General features: G+C 47.5%; 2 protein-coding genes across 4 annotated transcripts; one reads left to right on the top strand and one right to left on the bottom strand.

Annotated features, from left to right (window-relative positions):
- Nucleotides 1-7865: 7865 nt before the first annotated feature.
- Nucleotides 7866-20472, bottom strand: LOC105569772 (ran-binding protein 9). Of its 3 annotated transcripts, none has more exons than XM_012026496.1 (8): nucleotides 20161-20472; nucleotides 13233-13615; nucleotides 12368-12555; nucleotides 12013-12125; nucleotides 11422-11799; nucleotides 10821-11138; nucleotides 10437-10620; nucleotides 7866-9876 (listed from the first exon to the last, which is right to left on the bottom strand). In XM_012026496.1, exons 1-7 carry the CDS (start codon nucleotides 20366-20368, stop codon nucleotides 10487-10489), a joined length of 1722 nt encoding a protein of 573 aa, XP_011881886.1. In that variant the 5' UTR covers nucleotides 20369-20472; the 3' UTR covers nucleotides 7866-9876; nucleotides 10437-10486. The 3 variants fall into 3 exon arrangements, with proteins under 3 accessions (XP_011881886.1, XP_011881884.1, XP_011881885.1); XM_012026494.1 differs by having other exon boundaries at nucleotides 11368-11799; nucleotides 20161-20470; XM_012026495.1 differs by having other exon boundaries at nucleotides 11368-11799; nucleotides 13233-13588; nucleotides 20161-20469.
- On the top strand, nucleotides 14799-19128 carry LOC105569771. Its single transcript, XM_012026493.1, has 2 exons — nucleotides 14799-15257; nucleotides 16008-19128. The coding sequence occupies exons 1-2, from the start codon at nucleotides 15204-15206 to the stop codon at nucleotides 16485-16487; spliced, it is 534 nt and encodes a 177-aa protein (XP_011881883.1). The 5' UTR covers nucleotides 14799-15203; the 3' UTR covers nucleotides 16488-19128.
- Nucleotides 20473-21185: the final 713 nt, after the last annotated feature.

The following is a 21185-nucleotide window of genomic DNA, read 5'->3' as shown; positions in this document are numbered from 1 at the left end:
CGCGCGGTCGCACGCAGCTCGGACGACCCGCGCCGTCCGTTCGCCGAGCCTCGGTGCGCCGCTTATCGCACCCGCCTCTCGGCGAGCGAACACGAGGGTAGATAATTAGAGCGACGATAAAGAGCCCGGCGTAACGCCTCGCGCCTCGGTTAATCCGCCAGCTCCCCGCCGGCTGGGGGCTCCCTCGTTATCGAACCCCTCGTCGCGAGAGACGAGTACATTTCGCACTTTCGCGGAGCGCGCACCCTCACCCCCGTTCAATTTTCACCCCCCTGCCCCCCCCCCCCCGTTCGGCGGGAACGGAATCGTGGCCAGTTGACGGGTGAATCGAGCGTCAGTGTGCAGCAGTCGCGCGTATTCCGAAAGAACCCCCGCCCTCTCTGTCTCTCTCTCACTCACCCCCCTACTCGCCCCTTTTTCTCTCTCTCTCTCTCTTTCTCTCCCATTTGCGGAGAGCAACTCTCGCTAGGGGTAGCTCTCGACGGTGTCACCGCGGGCGCACGCACAAACGGGGGTGCTCTCTCCCCGGCGATATCCGTCGATACGAATCGAACGACGCGTACGTGTTACGCACCTCCTTGCGCGTGTCCTGGAGTGACGTCGGGATTCTCTCGCCTCTTTTCGGTCTTCTCTGCACCACCGAATACCCTCTTCTTTTTTTTCTCTCTCTCTCTCTCTCTCTCCTCCCGTTCCTCCCGGAGTAGTTTTTCACTCGGTTCGGGCTATTTGATCAATATTCCGGGAGAACGGTCTCCTGCAGGAGCACGCTCGGCGGTCCCGCTCGACCGGGATCCGGGCGAAGGAGCGGCTTAGGCGAGGCACGGTGCCGCGCGGCGCGAGAGAGAGAGAGAGGGACTCTCGTCCCGGCAGCGACGACAACGACGATGATGACACGGCGAGGCACTCGCGGCGCGGGAGCGAGCGGGCGAACGAGCGTGCGTGCGTGCGTGCGTGCGTGCGTGCGCGACAGATACGGTGCGTTATCGCGTCTCTCGCTCTCCGGCGCGACGGCGGCGGCCGCCTCTCCCTCCGACGGTTCTACGTCTGTCCGTTCGTCGCCGACGAAGGGCGCCGATTCCGACCGAGCGCCGCGTCGACTCCACGGGCTCGGGCGCCGGGTGCCCTCGGTGCCTCGCGGCCGAGTGACGTCGACGTCGATAACGACGGCGGCGGCCGCCGGCTATAGTCTCCTCCGCCGAGTGGAACCCGGAGCGCGTAAAACTCGCGCGGCCGCGAGCGACTCCGTCGCCTGTCACCTTCGTGCGAAAGGGGACGCGCGCGCGAGTGGGACAACGGGTCAGAGCCAGGCGCTTGTCCGCGCCCTCGGTGCGTGTCTTCCCCGGAGCTCCGTGTGACGGCCGGGAAAAGGGCCTCCGCTCGCTCGCTCGCGCGTTACTCCGAATCTCGGTTGGGGGGGGATCGACGTCCGCGGACCCGGCGGCTGTGCGTGCTCCGCGAAAGTCGCACTCTCTCGACAGCGGCGACGAGCTGGACGCGTACTGGCGGCGGAGTCGAGCGTCGATCGGGGCGACCTCTCGCCCCGCCCGACTCTCCGCCGCCGCCGCCGCCGCCACCGCCGCCACCGCCGCCGCCACCGCCGCCGCTACCGCCACCGCCGGCGGCGCGCCGCTTAGAGAACGTCAATCGATCCCGGGACCGGCCGCCGGCTCCGTCGTGTGTCTCGTCTCGCCGCGCCGAGTCAAGAGACGACCGGCGATCGCTCGACCCTTGACTCTCGGAGTCCTCGGGAAACGCCGGCCTGGCGACATCTAGCGGCGCGCGCGGCGTCGCGACGCTGCACCCTCGACTCGAGGGGTAGGTCCGGAATCCGGAGCGCATTGCGGAGCGGACCGCCGCCGCGCGCGGACGTTCTCGCCCGCGCCGCGTCTTGAGCTGAGGCTTCACGGATGCGTTGAGCTGCGGTAACGCGTGCAGCAGTGCGAGTCGACCAATCGGAGGCCTGCCGCAAGCTTCCTGCGTTGAAATTGAAGTTTTTTTTTTTTCGTTCGTTGCCGCACACGTTGCCGCAGTTCAACGCGTTTATGGAGCCTTAGCTTTGTGCTTCCGTCCGCTTTTGTTAGATTGACGCGAGGCCTGCAAACATGAATGCTTCTGTTGTTATAGATCAAGCTTTGAAAGACCCGGTGCTCGAAGTTGAAAGCGAGATTTCGGCAGGGTTGGGAAGTAACTCGTTACTTGTAACGAAGTTACAGTTACAGTTACTTCTTTTTGGTAGCTCTAACTTAACTTCGTTACTTTCTCTACATCTGTAAAGGCCAATGTCCACGATGCTAGAACTTGGACCAAGTTCTAGCATCATGGACATTGGACTTAACTGTAACTTAACTCAGTTACATTAAGAGTTACTTTATATATTTTTTCAACCTCCACAGATCGCATTAGGCCTTCCATTTGCGCATAAACGCCTTTATCGCCGCTTCACAATTCAAATGCAGATTCGATATTTTTATTTTTATTGCAAGGGAGTAACTGCAAAGTAACGATTCGTTACTTTTCGAGTAACTGTAACTGTAACGCGTTACTTTTCAGAATTGGTAACTTGTAACTGTAACATAGTTGCATTGTTAGCGAAAAAACTGTAACTGTAACTAGTTACTTTTATAAAGTAGCTTTCCCAACCCTGGATTTCGGCGATATCGAAAAACCAAATTACTGCAATTGGGTCTCGGTGTACTCTTCATTTTATTTGGAAGAAGACTTCCTTCCGTTCCCTTTTCGGAAAACTCTAACTTTGCGTGGATAAATATCGAACGTTTGCACCAATCGAATACTTAATACACTATCTCTCTGTCGCACTATAATATAATCCCAGACAGCGCCGAAAAGAATTCGGAGGGAATTCTTTTTCCATCCCGTTTGCCCTGAAAACATTGTCAAAAGTTCGAAAAGAATTCGCTCTCACGTCGCCAATTCTCCTTTTTTTCAACTTCAATACAATTTCATAGGAAAGACTTGAACTGCCGGAAAAGAATTCTTTCGGGTTCATCTCGAACGCCTACATCGATCCCATTTTAAAATACATATTAAAGTGTAACAGCATTGAATGCGAACTTCTTTTCTGTGGGTGTATATTCACCAAGAATTTTAAAAAGCGAATCCTTTTCGAGTCCACAACGATCAGCGTATTTGAGATGTCTTTGTCTCTTTCCAACTGTTGCTCCGAGCCAGCCTAGGCCCAGTTTCACCAAACGTCGCTTAACTTTAATCTTAATTTAATTCACGTTTGTCTCCTTCTAAAGCAACAAGTTGGAAAGAGACGAAGCTCGTGCTTCGGCGTCGCAGAGAGCCGGATTTCATAACTGGCCGTTCATGCACAGAAGCAGATGGACGTGATCGATTGCTACCAAATCTCAAGCGACGAGAGAGGAAATTGTCGGGGCGATACAGCCTTTCGTAAAACGCTCGAAAACTTACACTCCTTGTGACGTACAATTATTTTCCGTTTATTGCTAATAACTCGACAAAATGCTTTTTCTTTTCTTTACAAAATTGCTCTCCTACAAAGATAAAGAAATAGTCAGACTTACCTTAACACATTATAACTTACGCGCCGCGAGGACGATCGATCATCGATCTTCGAATCTCACATTCGCGACATTTAGTGTACCGAGTAAGAATAACGTATCCTAAGATCATCCCAACCCGAATGACGCACGCAATGATTTATGCAGCTCGCACAAGTAAGGGATATACAGCTTGCCCTTTATTACTGGCTCTAGAACGTAATCGCTGGTAGCGCGAGTTTAGCATTTTAATGATCGCGTAAAAATGGTGAAACGCCGCTTACACAACGAAAATCGCACGACACTTGGCGGAGGACACTTCCGTCCTCTGATCTCCCCGATCCCTAATTAATCGATTTGTTGTTTCATTCCCTTTTCCTTTTACCTTAGTTGCACGTCGTTCGACGCGGGGACCGAGCGCGGTTAAAATTTCACTCGGCTCGATTCACCGAGCCAGCCTAGGCCCAGTTTCACCAAACATCGCTTAACTTTAATCTTAATTTAATTCACGTTTGTCTCCTTCTAAAGCAACAGTTGGAAGGAGACAAAGAACGAATTAAGCCTGAAGTTAAGCGACGTTGACGAGACCGAGCCTTAACTGTTTGACCGCAAACTACTATTTTTGCAAAAAGTATTTGCGCTCTTTACTAGAAATGCAACAAACGCAGTCGCTGCTCGACGACTCAATTACTGACGTGAAAATCAAATTGTATATATGATCATACACGTCATAAATGTCAAAGATAATGTGCTCATCAATTTTTAAAAAAATTGCTTCATTTTTCGTGTTTGACGCGTTAGACTTTATGTCGACGAATTAAAGTCTTACTTTCTACTCATTTAGCGCGGTTAGTCGATCTTTGTGTCATCTTTAAAAGAAAGAGCGTTCGATTCTTGGAACATACACAACGTACATCTTAAATAAGAACAAAATAAAAACTGCTTATTTACACAAGTAGAAAGATACATCGCGCATACATTTTATGCCGCGGGTTTCGCGCCGCTCGATCAAACGACATTCGCGGTCAACGGTCAGGCGGGAGGAATCTCTCGCGGATCTTGCGAGTCGAGGACGGTCCGCCGCGATAAACCGCGAATTAGACTCTCGTTCGAGCCTAACTTCGAAATTATACACCGGCTTCGATCCCCCGTTTGAGATACGCCCCGTGCCGTCACTCAAGCCGCTCGCGTGTGCTTTACTTATTTACACGTACGTTTCGCTTGGCATGTTACACACTCTCGGTTCTTTCGAAATGTCAGAAGCCGCCGTGATCGAAATCGAAAACTCCTGAGGGTGGCCTTTGCGAAGAGGGCGGCGCGCACCCCCGGTGCCTCGAATCGCGGCGCGGTGGCTCCGAGAGATTCAAGAGCCACGCGGAAAAACGATATTAGTCTCCGCTCGATGCGCTTAATCAGTAAGGAACCAATTTCACCGACGTCGCTTAACTTAAAGCCTAGGCCCGGATTCACCAACGCCGCCTAAGGCCCGGTCTAGAATGAGTTGTTAGTCAGAACTATATGTCGGTCCTTTTTCTACCACCCAGAAAGGAAAAGGATCAACATATAGTTCCGACTTCTGACTAACAACTCATTGTAGACCAGGTCTAACTTCGATCTCGGCTCAACTCATTCCTTAGTTCTTCCTAAAGACTGAAAGAAACTAGAAAGAGACAAACATGAATTAAGCTAAGATTGAAGTTAAGCGACGTGAAACCGGGCCTTGGTCGGTTCACCCTTTGTCTCCTTCCAACTGGTCCCTTAGAAAGAGACGAACAATTAATTAAAGTTCAGCGACGTTGGTGAAACCGGGCCTAGGAGCCAGTTTTACAAACCTCGGTTAACTGTCAACCAGAGAGATTAGCCGAGTCCCTATCCTTTCTTATATTATTATCTAAGAGACAGAAGATCGATAAACTTCCCGTTAACAGTTAGCGACGTCTGTGAAATCCTAAACTGCCCGTTTCTACCAATGCAGATTAACTTCGATCTCGGTTTACATTGTTATCTTTTTCTAGTTGTAAAAATGAGAAAGAAAAGGTAATTTACACCGAGATTAAAGTCAATCATTTTTGGTAAGAAATAGACAAAGGACAGAAAGAGATAGAGAGAGAGAGAGAGAGAGAGAGAGAAAACGAGAGACGTGTACGGAGTACGTTATGCTGCAAGTCTCCAGAAATATCGCAAGTCGCTCTTATCATCTACGCACCGCGAGGAGAGCCGCCGCTCCCCCTCACCCCCCTCGCGGCCGCCTTCCCGTCGTTGATTACATAGTATTGCTGAAAGACATGCTGACAGTATGAACTTTCGATTTTTGGTTTTATTCGTAGATACAGAGTGCCTCTCGCGCGGACCCGCGCTCCCCGAATCACCCCGAATCATCAGCTCCTAAACTAGCGGAGAACTTATAGCGACGACAAAAATGTAAATTTGAAATATGTTTCTTTTTTTTTTCATTTTCTTTCCCACTACACACGTTGCAACATGTCACGATGTCTCGTTACACACGCAGCTCGGTTTGATACAACTACGTCGTTACACGTACAAAAATAACGTTTTCTATTGTTAAAATACGTTTCAACGCATACTCAGAGTTCAGAATTAACTAATTCGATGGCCGTCGCCACTGCGTTTTCCCCCCGGAGAACTGGGATCCAAGATATCCCGACTGTCGTACATGAAACTACAGTTACATTGTCACATGTAAAAAAAAAAAGAGCGTAGCATAGATATATATTAATATATTTACTGTGTATACACACGCACACGCACGTGCGCCCGCGCATACGTACATAGCGGGTATCGTGGGCGTGTAACGCTCGGGGGACTCTCTCTTCCTTCGCGCGGCTCGAATTTACATTTACAACGTTCCGCGCCCGAGTCCATTAATTGAACAGCATTTAACTCGTATCCGGGCGAGCTCTCAATTCCTCGAAAAATTTTAAGTTACCCCCTAAAAATACGTTTCCTAACTTGATAAGTTTATACATGTAGTCTTTGATTATACAAAGATAAATATATTTATATATTTATATTTATATATTTATATATATACGTGTAGTATTTTTTTTTTTCACAAGACTCTCAGAGAGAAAAAATATACGTTTACCCGTTTGCCTTTAGAAAATGGACCTCCCGGATAAGGGTTAATCGGTGAGAATTAATTTCCGCCGCGACATTTCATCCCCGTCGCACGGAGGCTCCGGAAAACGGAGGCTGGATCGCCGCCGACGTTGTCCCTCGGGGGAGTAATGCGCGCGCGTGCGTGTGCGATCGCGTTTTGAAGTGTTTATAGTCCCTTCGGAAGTTAAAGATAAAAGCGAGAAAGTGTCTGCCGCTTCCCTACTTAAACGTCACCGCTGTCGTATAACGCTAGCTAACATTTTGTGCAGGAGTCGCTTGAGTGAGAGAAGACCTCGGAGGAAGTCCTTCGAGTGAACATTTACTACCTTTCGACGTGTGAACGACGTGATTGGTGTGCATACCCTACGCACGCATTTATGCATCTATCCTCTCCGTTACGGACAGAGGGGGAGAGAAAAGAGAACATCATCCCTCGTCGCTTCATCGCGGACGTGCGTGACACAAGACTACGACACGATGCCCACAACAGCCTTTTCTGGCGCGCCAGGCTTTGACGATCTTCGGAGGAGAAAACGGAAAAGCGGTGTGACACGCGTAAACGCACGTGTTCGCGCCGGCGTGAATCAAGCGAGAACGGAAATTAAGTTTACGTTAAACAGGCACATATATGTATGTCAGGGTTGGGTAGTGTCTAGTTAAAAAGTTAAATAATTTTAACTTAACTTAGTTACACGAACCGTTAAATTTTAACTTCATTTAGTTATATCTTATCGGTAACTTTTAATTTACGTTTCATAAAATTAGCTATGCCATTAACAAAGATGTTGCAAGACAGTTTCTCTGTTCCAAGATTCACTCTCGGCACTAAAAATCTGCAGTATACGTTACATGCATGTATAGATCTTCAGCGCTGGCAGTGAATTTCCGAACACGGCCGTTACACGGGACTTTGATTCTCAAACTCACGTGAATTTGTTTGCATATGAAACAGACCATGTTCCATATAGTGTGATTGGTTGTCCAGACGCTGTTCGTGAAATTCAATACAATTTACGTGATCGCGAGTCTCTAAGACTCTGTGTAAAAATAAAACAAATTTAACTTTTAACGTTTTAATTTCTTTTTATTATTAACTTAACTTTAAATTCACTGAATTTCATTATGGGTTAACTTGTATATTAACCAAGTTAAATTTTCAAAGCTGTTAACTTTAATTTAACTTAGTTAAAAAAAAAAGACGACTCATCCAACCCTGATGTATGTATATTACAATGTATCTTTATTACCTAAAATATATATGCACTTTGAAAATATCGTCGAAAGACTTGCAGGCAAGGGGCAAAACGACATTCGGGAGCCAACGACCGGAAAGGTGCGAACGAAAGTGCGTCCGGGGACCGCCGGCGATCCTACTGAGCAGGTTTCGATGAAGTAGATCCGATACAAGACTGAGCAGGTTGGTTGTTAAAAAACATATCGCCGGTCGCAATAACAAAATGAATGCTCTAACAAAGTTTCGAAACAACAATGGCGATCAGTTTCCCCGAAATTAATTTCGATTCGACTTGTACAATAAGTCGTTTTGGGTGAATTTACACGAAGATCCTGACGCGCGGGATAATCGCGATAACAACAACATGTGCGACGTGAAACAAAATGACTTATAAACCATCTTGGCCAAATCATTGCTGTATTCGCACATATTCATATTATAGCTCTATCTATAGTACATAAAACAATAACACTAAAAATTTAATTCGAGTAATTCTATTTTAATTAATATAGTATATATAGTAAATTATTGTATTTAAACGCACGCTTACGCCTAGCTGCATACGATTTTCTTATTTGTGATTTCCTCACTTTTTCTTCATTAATAATATATATAATATAATAATATACTATGTCGCATATAAAAAACAATTACTTAATATAGAGTACAAGATCGTTCCTTAATTAAGTTTACAGATTTTTTGTTTTCCGCAACTATTTATATAAACGTAAGACGTCATTCATCTCTAAAATGAACATGCTTCCGCCGCTCCCAGAATGATTACAAAAATCAAGATACATAGAGAAATCTTCGCGCCGATTCGTCAAAATAATATCAAGGAAGAAATGTACTTTCTTCCATCGTTAGGATTGCGTTAAACGAAAAATTAAATAGAATTATTAACGTCCGCGAAAGATTAATTCGGCTCGTGAATTTGCGTTTTTCTTTTCTTTTTTTTTCCGAAGCGAATAGAGCGCAACGTACAATAGTGCGTTTATTACCCCTCCCCGCCGTAATCACCAACGAATTTCGACTACATCTAATCAGATTGGGTGTTTGATTGATTCTCCGTTGTTGAATACGCCTTTGACACAACTCGCGTTTAAATGCAAGCGAATTTGATTACACGTTACCCACCGGTGTGCCGCGCGACACGCGAGTCACCGCGAGAACGTCCCGACTGCATGACGACACGAACGACGACGCTGACGGCAGGCATCACAGAAGCGTCGCTTTCGCATGAAACAACCTCCGCTTCCGTCCGTCACCCACAACGGTTGTTCTTCTATTGCGTCGTGAAATCGTCATATTGCACAATGCTTGCGGCTAACTAACTAATGATATCGCGACGGTTATCACGATTGGGATAACCAGGAGGCATTCGTACCGAACATCGCCGCGCGTACATCTACTCTCTGAAAGTCCGCCGGTGCATTATCGCTGAAAACAGTTGTAAGTATAGCACTGAATCATTCAGTGTACTTATAACCGTGAATACTCACGGATTTCAGTGACAATGGTTGACGTTTAGAGAGTACGTAACGCGCTAGCCGCGATGAACAACATCCGAGTGGACTCGCAAACGAAGTTAAATTGGCGCCGGATAAAAAGAAACAAAAAAAGTAAAAAGGGGAGAAAAAGTAAAGGGATACAGAAAATGATATAAATAGTCACAACAATGTCAAAAACGTGACATGGCCGGCCACGGTATATGCGGTCGACCACCGGGAACGGGGGATCAGCATCGTCAACTGCCGCTTTTCGTTCTTGGTCGGCGTAGTAGTTTATCCAAAGTGACCGTCCATCCGATTTAAGCTAAAAATTCATGAGGTGTCATTTTGGCTGGCAGGTCTGAGCGTTCACCTTGTATGTTCGTGTCTGTGGTGTGAGATCGAGCCAAGGCACCGATGAATCCGGCTGCTCTAGCTGAAGAGGCACGCGACATCGCGATGTTGCTGCGTTAACAGAACAATCTGCTCCACGTTCCGCCTCTGCATCCTACAAGATTTCTTCTCTCAGTGTTGTTTGCGACCGGGCAGATTCGCATGCATATCAGAGAAATACAAGAGGCAATGTTAAATAGTACTACGATAACGTTGGAACTGCCGCGCGCTCAGTACCGAAACGATTTTCAAACGACTTTTGGTGCACAGAGCACTTCCTACCTTAATCTTTCTTTGTATGGAGTTTCCATACCTAGATTAAAAGGAAAATCCGCGTTATTTACCTAGAAGAGAGTTCATTCCTTAAACATTCGTTTTATTCTAGAGAAGAGAGAAAGATCTTGTCGCTTTATAAATATTTTATTTTATAAAATCATCTCGAGAGATTATTCACGACATGTTATTTTTCTTTAATCGAATGCAATCTCATAAACATGGGAATTGAAAAAAAAACTTGCGCTACTTCTCCTCTTCTTCAGACGACCGGCTCTTGTCGTCAATCATTCGTCGTACATGCCTCATTCTCGGCAGAGACAAATACGCAAGCGTGTACTTCTCGGTAAATCAATTCGGATAATTTCACAATCTTGTTGAATGCAAACGAATGTTACTCACCATACTCGCACTGGTAGAAGAGGCGGACGTGGCAGCAGAGGTAGGCACCGTCAATATTGGATAATATTATCTACTACTGCAAATCCGCAGGCCCCTAGGCCATTAGTTGACATTAAGCGAACAAGCTCCCTAGCATGGGATGCTGCAACTTCCAACGGCGGCCGACGGGATAAATTACTAGATTCTGTTAACCATAGTAATCGCAACGTTAGAATAACAAGCAAATTTCTGATTCAGTCTTTCAGACCACGATTGCTCGTAGTTGAGTAATGGAAGAGAATTTACTCGTGATGACAAAATTATAAGCAATTTAATTTCCCTTCTTCTCGCAGAGCAATTTGGCCCATTATACGTATATACTTTTTCATGTTATCGCTCCCTTACCAAGAATAGCAGAGTTCAATCTTGCGCAGACTGTCTCTCTTTCCTGAGGATTCAGTTGCCAGCCAACCGGCGAATTCCACGGATTGGAGTATGCTAATAGACTGAAAGCGTCCTGCAACATCTTCTTATTGCTCTCGTTCTTGCCGTACTGCTGTCGCAGATGCACCGACTGTGAGTACAACTGTTTGCCGAATTCCAACATCTTTTCGATCGCCTGCTTGTTGCCGCCGCACAATTGCTTCTTATTACTTTTGTTACATGTCACAGTATCGACGATGTTACTGCTCTGCTGGCTCTGATTGGCACTGTTGTCGATTTCTGAAAAACAACGTTTGCCCGTCCTGAGAACTGTATTCTATTTGACAAACGTAGTCTCGACGGAGAGGCAATTTATAAAAGACCACACGTAAACTTTCGCATATTCTGTTCGACAGTTAACATCTACAAGTTTATTTAATTATTCCACTCGTTATTGTCCTTCACCTACTGTCTAATTTACATTCTTTACTCAACTAGTCGCGATATATCAAGTATATTGACATCTCACCCATATCAACATCTTCCCCATTTTGACACTTGTACCCATTCGAGTCAAGATTACCATTCTGATAGCCGTTACTGTTCTTGATACCATTCACACCAGTGACGCTGCTTTCCTCCATGTCTACGTCATCCTCTATTTGACCATTGACGAACTGTGGGCTGGTACCATTTATCGTATTATTGATATTCATCTCTTCCACGGTACCGGTTGGGTTTGCGGACTTGACGTACGCTTTGGTCGATTGTATCACACTGGTCTGATTGGGATTCCCATTTTGACAGACCTCCGAATCGCTGCCGTTCACCATTTCCACGAACTGGCGGCACTTGAGCGCGAACAGCAGATCCGGGTCCCGGTCGAGAAGACCCGGGTATAACCGATTAGTCGTATCTATCGCTTCGCCGATACGACCAGACAGTATCAGCTTTATAACCCCTGTGGATCATCGTTGAATCTCAATGAAAGGACGCAATACCAGTTTAATAATCGACAAACGCAGCTGTCACTCTTCCTCGAATGTTCAAATGCGATAATTAGTTACGTATCGATAACTCGTTCAGATTCATTTATTGTTCTCTTCTGGGTGTTCCAGGTTCCCCGGGAAAGAGTGTCAACCCCGAGCGAGCGACAGCACAAACAAATACTCACTCTGTCGATTTTTGATAGAGTTGTAATCCTCCTCGAACACCTGACCCGTGCTGCTGGCGAATGCCTCGGCGCTGTCGAGGTACCCGTGATGGACGAGATACGTACACACCATTCTGTCGAATTCGTACAGAGCTTCGTTAACTCACGAGAGATACCGCGAACATTTGGTCCGTGGCGATTTTCTCCCCCGCTAACTTCCTCGATTTATCCGCGCAAGCGTTTCGGGAAGAACTCTCGCAAATCAAGGAGGATCTTAACGGACAACAATGACAAACGAAGGAGGAGCAAAAGCAACGCAAGAGAGTGGAATCACGCACCCGGTTCCCCGTGTCTCGCTTTCTGGTCGTATATGTACCTGTGAAGAATCGCCTGCCACTGCCCCTGGCCGTGGTCTGGCGTGGGATAGTTTATGATCTGTAATCTCGTTCGTACGCGCAGTTCGTTGATCATATCCCCGATGTCGAAGACGAACGGCAACTGTCCGAAATTTGCATCCACCACCTCGCCCGGAGTCTGCAGACCGACCGTCGGAAAGAGATTGGGCTGCGAAAGCGAATGTTAACTAGAATCTTCGTCGTATCTAATACACGAATAATGCCGATTCGGTGATGAAGAAATTTTATCAATAAGTTAAATAAGTCAAAATCTGTACTATTTATAATATGATTTGTGATTCAAGTTTGTATGCGAAGTTTGTTATACAGCAACGTCAGTGTTTTCTGGACCATATCTGGTATTTTTAATAATACAGAAAATTCATTGCGAAAAACATTACCTCAGCCAGGGTTTGAGCCTGGCCTTCCCTACACTCTAGACGGGCGTCTCGCCGATTCGACCACTGAGGCATATACAAAAATACCAGATATGATGTAGAAAACACTGACGTTGTTAATTACTGCTGGCGACATTGAAGAATATTCTTATTAGTTTGTTATATAGACTGTGAGGAAAGAACTTGATAAACGGTATATAAATGAGTTCTCCTCCTATGTGAAAAGATGTGAAAGAAAGAAGGAAACAAAGGGAGGAAATTAATGTACAATATACAACTGAAATTTAAAGAACGAAAGGTGCGAAGAGAGAAAGAGAGCGATGTTGCCTCCGTTCCCACGGGACCTTTGATTCCTTCTTCCCCGCCTTTTACGCGCGTTCCTCTTTTCGGAACAAAGTACCATTTTTTCCCCTTCCGCTTATACTATTTGACGCGGTGAGTGGCTTACAGGAAGGTCCGTAAAGGCGATGCCCAAGTGATGGCCATTCTTCGTGTAGAAGGCGGTGTTGTCAACGAGATTTACGCCGCAGCCGATCACGTCGCCGGTAGTGAAGGTCGGTCCGTAGGGCTGCCCGGTGCCACTTGAGCAGAAACTGTGGCCGTCGTCGCCGTGGTAACCGTACGAATGCTTATCCCAACCGGGAAGTCTATTTACGTTGACGCCCGAGGCCGACAGGCCGATGCCCATGTAACCATCACGTCCCTTGCTCACGATCTTCACCTCGAAGTAGTACAGGCCGCAGGCGGCTGGTATCGAGTGCGTTGTGCGAACGCTGGCAGCGTCTTTGTGAGTTTTGCCGTAACCTGGAAAATGAGCACGGCCCCGACTCTCTTTAGAGGAATCGGTGAATCCGACGACTATAGGTATATTCTGTATCGTATGCGAAAATTTTGGTTACACGAAACATATTAAGAATAGATAGGTGGAGAAAGATAGAGACAGACGGGTGGAGAGAGAAAGAGATAGATAGAGAGAGGCAACATTTGACGAGTGGGATGTGTCCGCTGCTTTGAGATTAAAACCAAGGCCGGCGTGCAGCTCGGAGAGAGATGCAAGGACGAATACCATGCGTTCATACATATCTTCCTGCCTACTCCTCCAGTGCTCTGTAGGATAACACGTAGCTATCAAAATGCGTTAGAATGTACGGAAAAAGATTTATCGAATGCACTACAAATACTATTATATTCTCGCGCTGTTTTTTTTTTCTTACATAAATCGATTCTTATTGTCGTTGCGCATATAAAAGTACAGTAAGATGAGATTATCATGAGGTGAATGCAAGATATTTCATAATTTATTTAAGATGCTTGAAAATTGAATGCAATCTCTTTTTTTCACCTTATCACTTCAAATATTAATTGCTAAAGTTCTTTCGCGTGTTTCTAGAAATCCTAATTTCGAAAGAGGCAGACTTCGCCGATAAAATTGTACTAACAAAATCTATGAACGGAACAGAAAAGGGAGACGAAAGTGGAGGTGGACCCAGAGGTGGAAATGCATTTTTACATGAGAAAGAAGAATCCAATATCTTACATGTCTATGTTTTTTTTCTCTCTCTATTCGTATAACGCGCTCGTTGGAGCAAGTTTAATTACATTGGCTGAACACGTAAGTGTACGTGTCAAGATAAAGGTAAGCGAGAACTATGGTCACCTTCGAGATACGCTATGCGCCTCGGATACGATGTGAAATATTGATTTCGAGCCGCATACATTAGTGCCACGAGGAAAAGCGTGATCTAGAGAAACGCCGCGGAGTCACCGCGGGTGGAAATGGTTCAGGTTCTTTTTTTTCTTTCCTTTCTTTACACAGAGAGAATTCTTTTTTTTAAATTCACCACATAATCGTGGGGCAACCAGACATTTCGAGAGTTTTTGAAATTTTTACCGTACGTTTCACCAGTAAAATGAGAATTTCTTGAATTTCACTGGTAAAATGTGTGGTAAAATTTCAAGAAATTCCGCAAAATGCCACGTTGCCCCACGATTACATGATTTTCGGGGTAAATTTTAAGAGAAAAGTCTCTACACGTGCACTGTATAATATGTAACAATGTTTTCAGTGTGTTTGCAGCGATACCGAGGCAGCGCTAAACAATACTTTAAACAGCAACTTTCGCCGGTGGAAAACGTTAACGTAAGCAGAGAGGACCTTCGGCGCGTGCTTATGTAACGAGATATCACAGTCGTGCACGATACACGGGGTACTCTTCGGGATATTATACAGGCGCGTGCAATTCTTCTCGAGCGCTCGGACGTTAATTTGTCGGCGATTGGGTTTCAGGTCTTTTAATCGCCGTCGATTATCGCGACGGTGACTCCTGTAACTCCCAAGGTCCAGTCGTCCGATGTCTCGTACCACGAGCGAAATTAAGTAGCGGGCGAGGAATGTCAGTCAGTGCCACGAAGACTGTGAATGTTACGAGGTTGCAAATTGATTTGCAGAAAGACACGATTTACCTGGGTAGATGTAAGTAGGGCATTGGGTCATCGCGCGGCACATCGATTGCAATATTACAAGCTTATCCAGGATCTGTGATCTATGAGCGTTTCCGTGTGTGTGTTGGGCGCATGTCTCGCGCCCTTACACAACGTAATACACGTCCGTCTATCTGCTCCGCCGAGCATTATTTATATAGCTTTCGGAGGCTTCTGTCGGGAACATTAAAGAGAATAAAATGAAGAATCCTATTCTTTGTGCAAACAAACGGGCCTCGGCGAACGCCGCTGTAATCACGTAATACCGTTTGACGTAATATCAGCGTCAGTACGGACCGGATTGTTTCCCTGATATCAGTACCTGCTTCATTTCGGAAACAAAGAACCGAGGTATCTGCTTGCGCGAATATCAGAGTACATTTTTTGTATAATAATGCAACTTATTCATCGGCAATGAATATAAATCAGTTTTGAGAGATAGAAAATATCCAGACGTCGTAAATAGTTGAATATTAATGCGCGTAACGCGAAATACTATTTTATCGATATATTAAAGTAAAAAGGAAATGGGGGAGCGTTTGTCTGTAAGTTCTGTACAACTAGATAAATTATCGCAATCGATAACAGGACTAAAAAAAATTAATAATAAACTTGGAGAAACGACGAAGCATGTTTTCGAAACACTCTTAATTGTGGTTCAGTACCTCGACACAATTCTACGCAGAGGCGCGCGCATTGGAAAGAAGCAGATGAAAATTAATTAGCTCCTCGGTGTTTACAGAAACGGCCTGAAAACTCCGTCGAGTCTCGCGAAGACGGCAGGCGCTTGCGATCGCCGAGCTCGCGGACCCCAAAGACCTGGAAGACGAGGAAGCGCCTGGAGCGCGGCGGAGGCCAAGACCAAGTCCGGTGTTTACGGGATCAAAGAGTGTGTGCACGTGTGCGGAGAGACGGGAGGGAGGGAAGAGAAGAGCTAATGGCTAACGGTAGATGCACTATTGCGAGTGACGACGGCGGCGGCCTTCCGCTTTCCCAGGCACTCCCATGCAAGGGAGGCCCCACGTGCAACTCGGCGTTCGTTGCGCCGAGTCGTAAACAAGATTTGCGCCCGCGGATCGCGACCGCCAGCTTGGAGAGTCCACCGGCGGCCCGTGCGAGATCGATTCCCGAATCTCTCGACGAGATAATTACCGCGTGGTTCGCGTGCGAGCGGCAGGTGCCCGGGCCCGACGGCTCTTTGGGGCTCGCGTTCGTTAATTAGCAACGAAATAGTACGGGAGGTTCCGCAGTCAAGCGTGATTGCGTTTTACGATTACCGCTGCGCATAGAATTATCCTGTATGATTGGCAGACGCCTAGGGAACATCGCCCGTGTCTCTCGTCCGCGGCACGATTAAAAATTTCAAATTTGCATCTCTCCTCGAGAGAAACGTCCACCTGTCCGGACGTTTGTTTGTCGAGCCTGGACGAGCGGAAAAATGGGCGAGAAATATAGGCTGCTTTCCTTTTACACAAATCGACACGAGTTCGCGCTAAGAATAGGGTCGTCAGACACGTTTGATTTATAAAGACTTGAGCAAGAAACACGTTTGATTTGTCAAACACAATTGGAAAAGCGTTTGAATTTCAAACACTTATACATAAAAGTGATTGATTTTCAAACACACTTATATCCAATATTGCAGAATCTTATAATATTGTGTTGCTACAACCAAGCACCAGTCAAATTAAACAGGCAAGTAGAAAATTGCTTGACGACCCATGGCTGGCAAGTTCTAATTAAAGAAGTTCATTGCGACAAATATTACCTCAGCCAGGGTTTGAACCTGGACCTTCCTACACTCTAGGCGGTCGTCTCACCAATTCCGAGGCATGTGCCTCAGTGGTGGAATTGCCAGCCCATGGGTGGTCATGCAATTTTCTACATTGGTTAATCAATTACTGGCGTTAAATAATTCTTTACGTTATTTCAGAAAATCAAACACATTTACGCGTGTGACATATCAAACACTTATTATTTAGAGTGTTAACACACCCGAGGACAGTTTTGCCGCTGCGAAGTGGCGAAGGTTTAAAGAACAGGGATTTAAGAAAAGGTCTTGTCGAAAAAAAGATTCTATCGAGATACTCGGAGCGGACGCGTCCCTCGGACAAAAACACGCTCCGACTCCCCTCCCGAGCAGAGACGAAAAGTGTCGATCGATCTTGAATTAAATTTCTAAATGGACATGTGTCGATTTGTGTCAAAAATATCGACTGCGTTAACACTCTAAAAGGAATGCAGCTTTAACGTGCGCGTAAATACAGCGAATAAGTCGCGTGTAAAGAGGTGTACTTTGTAAAAATGTACGAGCCGAATGAGGCGTCTGGCGATTGATCTCGGGCGGAATTTGCCTCGATGGAATTTACTTGAAGACTGCAAGTGGCTGAAATATTTATGCTGTCAACTTCTCCGCGCGAACGATCCAAGACGCGCGGCTACGGCTCCGCGGAGAACCTCAGGGGCGACGATCGAAGTTAAATTAAAGGATTCGCGAGCGACGGATATTATCGACGCGCAGTATGCCTAGGGGTCGGGTTATACGCGTTGCACTTATGCCTCGTGTCCGCCGCGTATTGTAGCTGCTCGCGGCACACGCGCGCGCTTTCCCCTCTGTAGCGGCCAGAATTTTAACGGCGACCGCGACTGCTTAATTATACTGCTCGGCGAGGGCTTATCTTGCGATCGACTTACGAATACCCCTGTCGCGAAGGTATTCGTGCGCTGACGAATTTTATTTTGACTTTAACGCGTCCTGTAACTTTGCTACGATATTATATACAGGAAAGTCACCTATTATGAGACAGAATCCTAATACGGGACAGCGGGATTTCTGTTAAATTAATAGACATCAGTTGATTCCACCAAGAAAAAAGATTTGCGATTGAATTTGGGCGTTGCAAACCTGCTGTCTCATAACAGAGGGCTTTCCTCTGCACCTTCAATAAAAGAGGAAAGGATACAACAAGCCTGTCTCCGCGCGATAATATCGCGCTCCAATACTTAACGCATCGCCCGCGTTCCAATGTTCACTTCGCCGCGCGAATCGAATCGCATTTTTCTTCCGCGTAAAAATGGTGCATGGGCGACGCGGAGATCATCGTTGCGTGTTCTCGCTGGCGAGACGAGCACAGAGGGATCGGCTCGCGCGAATCGGGAGGCTCTCGAGCCGGGAGGAAAAGTATCAATGCAAAAAATAAAAAGGAAGGAAAATGCCGTTGAAGATCGACACGTTTCATTTGCTCGCCAAGCAATCGAACAAACGACGCGACGATTGTTTATCGCTCCCCCCCCCCCCCCTCTTCCCGTCTCTCGCTTCCTCCCAACAATCTTCTCGCGCGCCGGATCAAAGAGAAACAATATTTTCGTTCGCCACGCACGTCGGGCGTGAAACGCCCCGGCCGATACACGGACGCGCATTCACGCCGCTTTTAAATGCCTTTTCTCGTTCCGCGCGTCGCGAGATGCACCAGGGGGGGAGACAGATAAGCGCCCGCCGCTCGTCGCCGTCGCGTATACGTCACGTTGCGGCACACGAGGGATCCAGGATACCTCGAGCGCACGGGGGGAGCGTCAGAGAGGCGAGAAAAACGAGCCCTCGCCATTTCTGGCGCATCGTTGACCCTCGACGCGAGAAAAGAAGCCCGTTCCAGGGGGGGGACTCGCGGGATTTAAACGCGCGCGGCGGCACGCGGCCTTATCGCGTCTCGAATTTTCTAATAACGCTCCTCCTTCTCTTGCTCCCCGACGGATCTTCGCGGAAGATCGCCCCGGCCTGCGATACAATCCGGTGACTAAACGCCGCGGCGGCGGCTCTCCGCTCTCCGCCATTAAGTATCTCGGGCCTCGTGTCGAGTCGTGCTGACGCAGCAGCTTCGCTTCTGCAGTTCCGCCGGACGGCGCTCTTTGTTTATTTAGCGATCTCTCGTTTAAAAAGAACAAAAATGTCGATTCGCCCTCGAATCCGCGCGCTCCAGATATTAAGAAAAGGGGGAAAAAAAATCGAAGAGAGTGGTGGCTCGCCTCGGATTCGGGAAAATCTTCATTGCGTCACGACGTTTCGCGTCCATTTCCACTGTCACTTCGCGCCTTCGTATTTTAATCCTAAAACTTGATCTTTAAATTACAAAAAAAACTAGAAGGAGAAAGTCAAACCGAGATCAAAGTCAATCTGCATCGGTGGAAATGGACGTTGGACGAGAACGGGACGTCTCCAGTATATCGACGCGAAATTTTACGTGGACAGACAGAGAGAGAGAGGAGGGGGGGGGAGGTCGAAGCGATTCGTCCGAGACTTCGTACCAGAAGTCGACCTCACTCCTCGACGCCTCATGTGAAACCTCGGTCGAGTCCACGTATCGTTTTTGCGTCGACAACGCAGCTGTCATTGACATTGTGCGTTCCGTTTCTCTCTCTCTCTCTCCATCTCCCTCTCTCCCTCCCTCGCTCGCTGACATTTCTTTTTCCCAGCAGACGCGCAACCGACAGGAAACCGACGAGCGTCCCTTGAGAAAGCATATCGCGAGACGTCGACGTCGACGTCGACGTCGACGTCGACGACGGCAGCGACGCGCAGAGGCCCGACCGCGGGGGGGACTGGCTGACTGATCAGCTGATTCCTTTGTTTAGGTCGCTGACACACACGCTGAAATAGCGCCCTGCCATTTTCAATCGATCGACCGTGTGCCTGTCCCGGGGAGCGCAGCGAGGCCCGACGCGGGCACGGGGCCGCGGCGAGTCCGGGAGGCAGCGGCGCGGCGCGGAGGCCCCGTGCGGGCCGAGGAGGACGCGAGCGCAGCACGCGCGCGGCCGCGGCACGCGAGCCGAAGGAGGCGCGCATCGGTCTCTCTCTCGCGCGCGCGGAGGTCGCGCGCGCTGACGGGCTACCCACGTACCTTTGTAGTGAACGCGGAGATTGTTTTGCGACAGGCCGATGTAGCTGTACTTGTCCTTGGTGCTCCAGGAGCGCGGCAGCGGCGTCTTCTCCTCGTCGACCATCGGGTAGAGCAGCTTCAGCCGGTCCACGGGCTGGCTCTGCCCCGAATTCGTTTTCCCAGGCTCCATAACACTCCGTTCATCGCTGGTGGCGGCCATCATTGTCATCCGCTGCCCCACTTGCCCCGCTTCTGGCCCGCCGTATCCGCGATCCGCGATTCCTGGATGCGAGGTGCCTCGCTGCGCACGTCGCACGCGCAACTCTCTCGCTCGGCACCGCCGCGCCGCCACCGTGCGTGGCGAGAGAGAGAGGGAGCGCCACCTGCTTGCCGTCGCGCGTGCGCCCCGCCCAGTGATCCGAGATTCGTAAATAAATTTACCGACTGTAGGGGCTGTCCGCAGCAAATGACACGAATCAACAAGTATCGCGCTGTTTTTACGATCTGCGTTGGTTTCATTCATAAATACTTTTTTGCATAATATTCCCTATACCTTTCTTGCAAGGGCTCTGTCTGTGCCATTGAGTTCAAAAGAATGCATGCGCTGCTAAGGGGATGCTGGAGTGATTCTGCACTTTTGCACCTTTCTAACCTAGAAACTGTTAGTTCGCGGAAACATATGTGTAATATACGAATTCATTGGCTTACGTGTACAGATCGAAAGCAGCTCGCTATTCCGGCTGAATTAAAGAGCCATATGGCATCCCTGAAACTAAGTTTGTAAGTCTAATAAAAAATAACAGTGAGCGATACACGCATACGGTACATACAGTATGTGTGTTGCTCGCTATTATTTTTTATCAGACTTACAAACCTCAGTGATGTCATATTGTTCTTTAATTCAATCGGAATAGCGAGCTGCTTTCGAACTGTACACGCGAGCCATTTAATTTGTATACTACACAAACGTTTCCACGAAAAACAGACAGTTTTAATTGCAAAAGGTGCGAAAGTGCAGAATCACTCCACAGCATCCCCTAAAGCCC

This window comes from Vollenhovia emeryi, unplaced genomic scaffold (genome assembly GCF_000949405.1).
Source record: "Vollenhovia emeryi isolate VEMERY1.0 unplaced genomic scaffold, V.emery_V1.0 DF939123.1, whole genome shotgun sequence".
In the NCBI taxonomy this organism is placed as follows: Eukaryota; Metazoa; Arthropoda; class Insecta; order Hymenoptera; family Formicidae; genus Vollenhovia; species Vollenhovia emeryi.
Note: the sequence above shows the minus strand (reverse complement) of the source record. Positions and strands in the feature narration are given on the sequence as shown.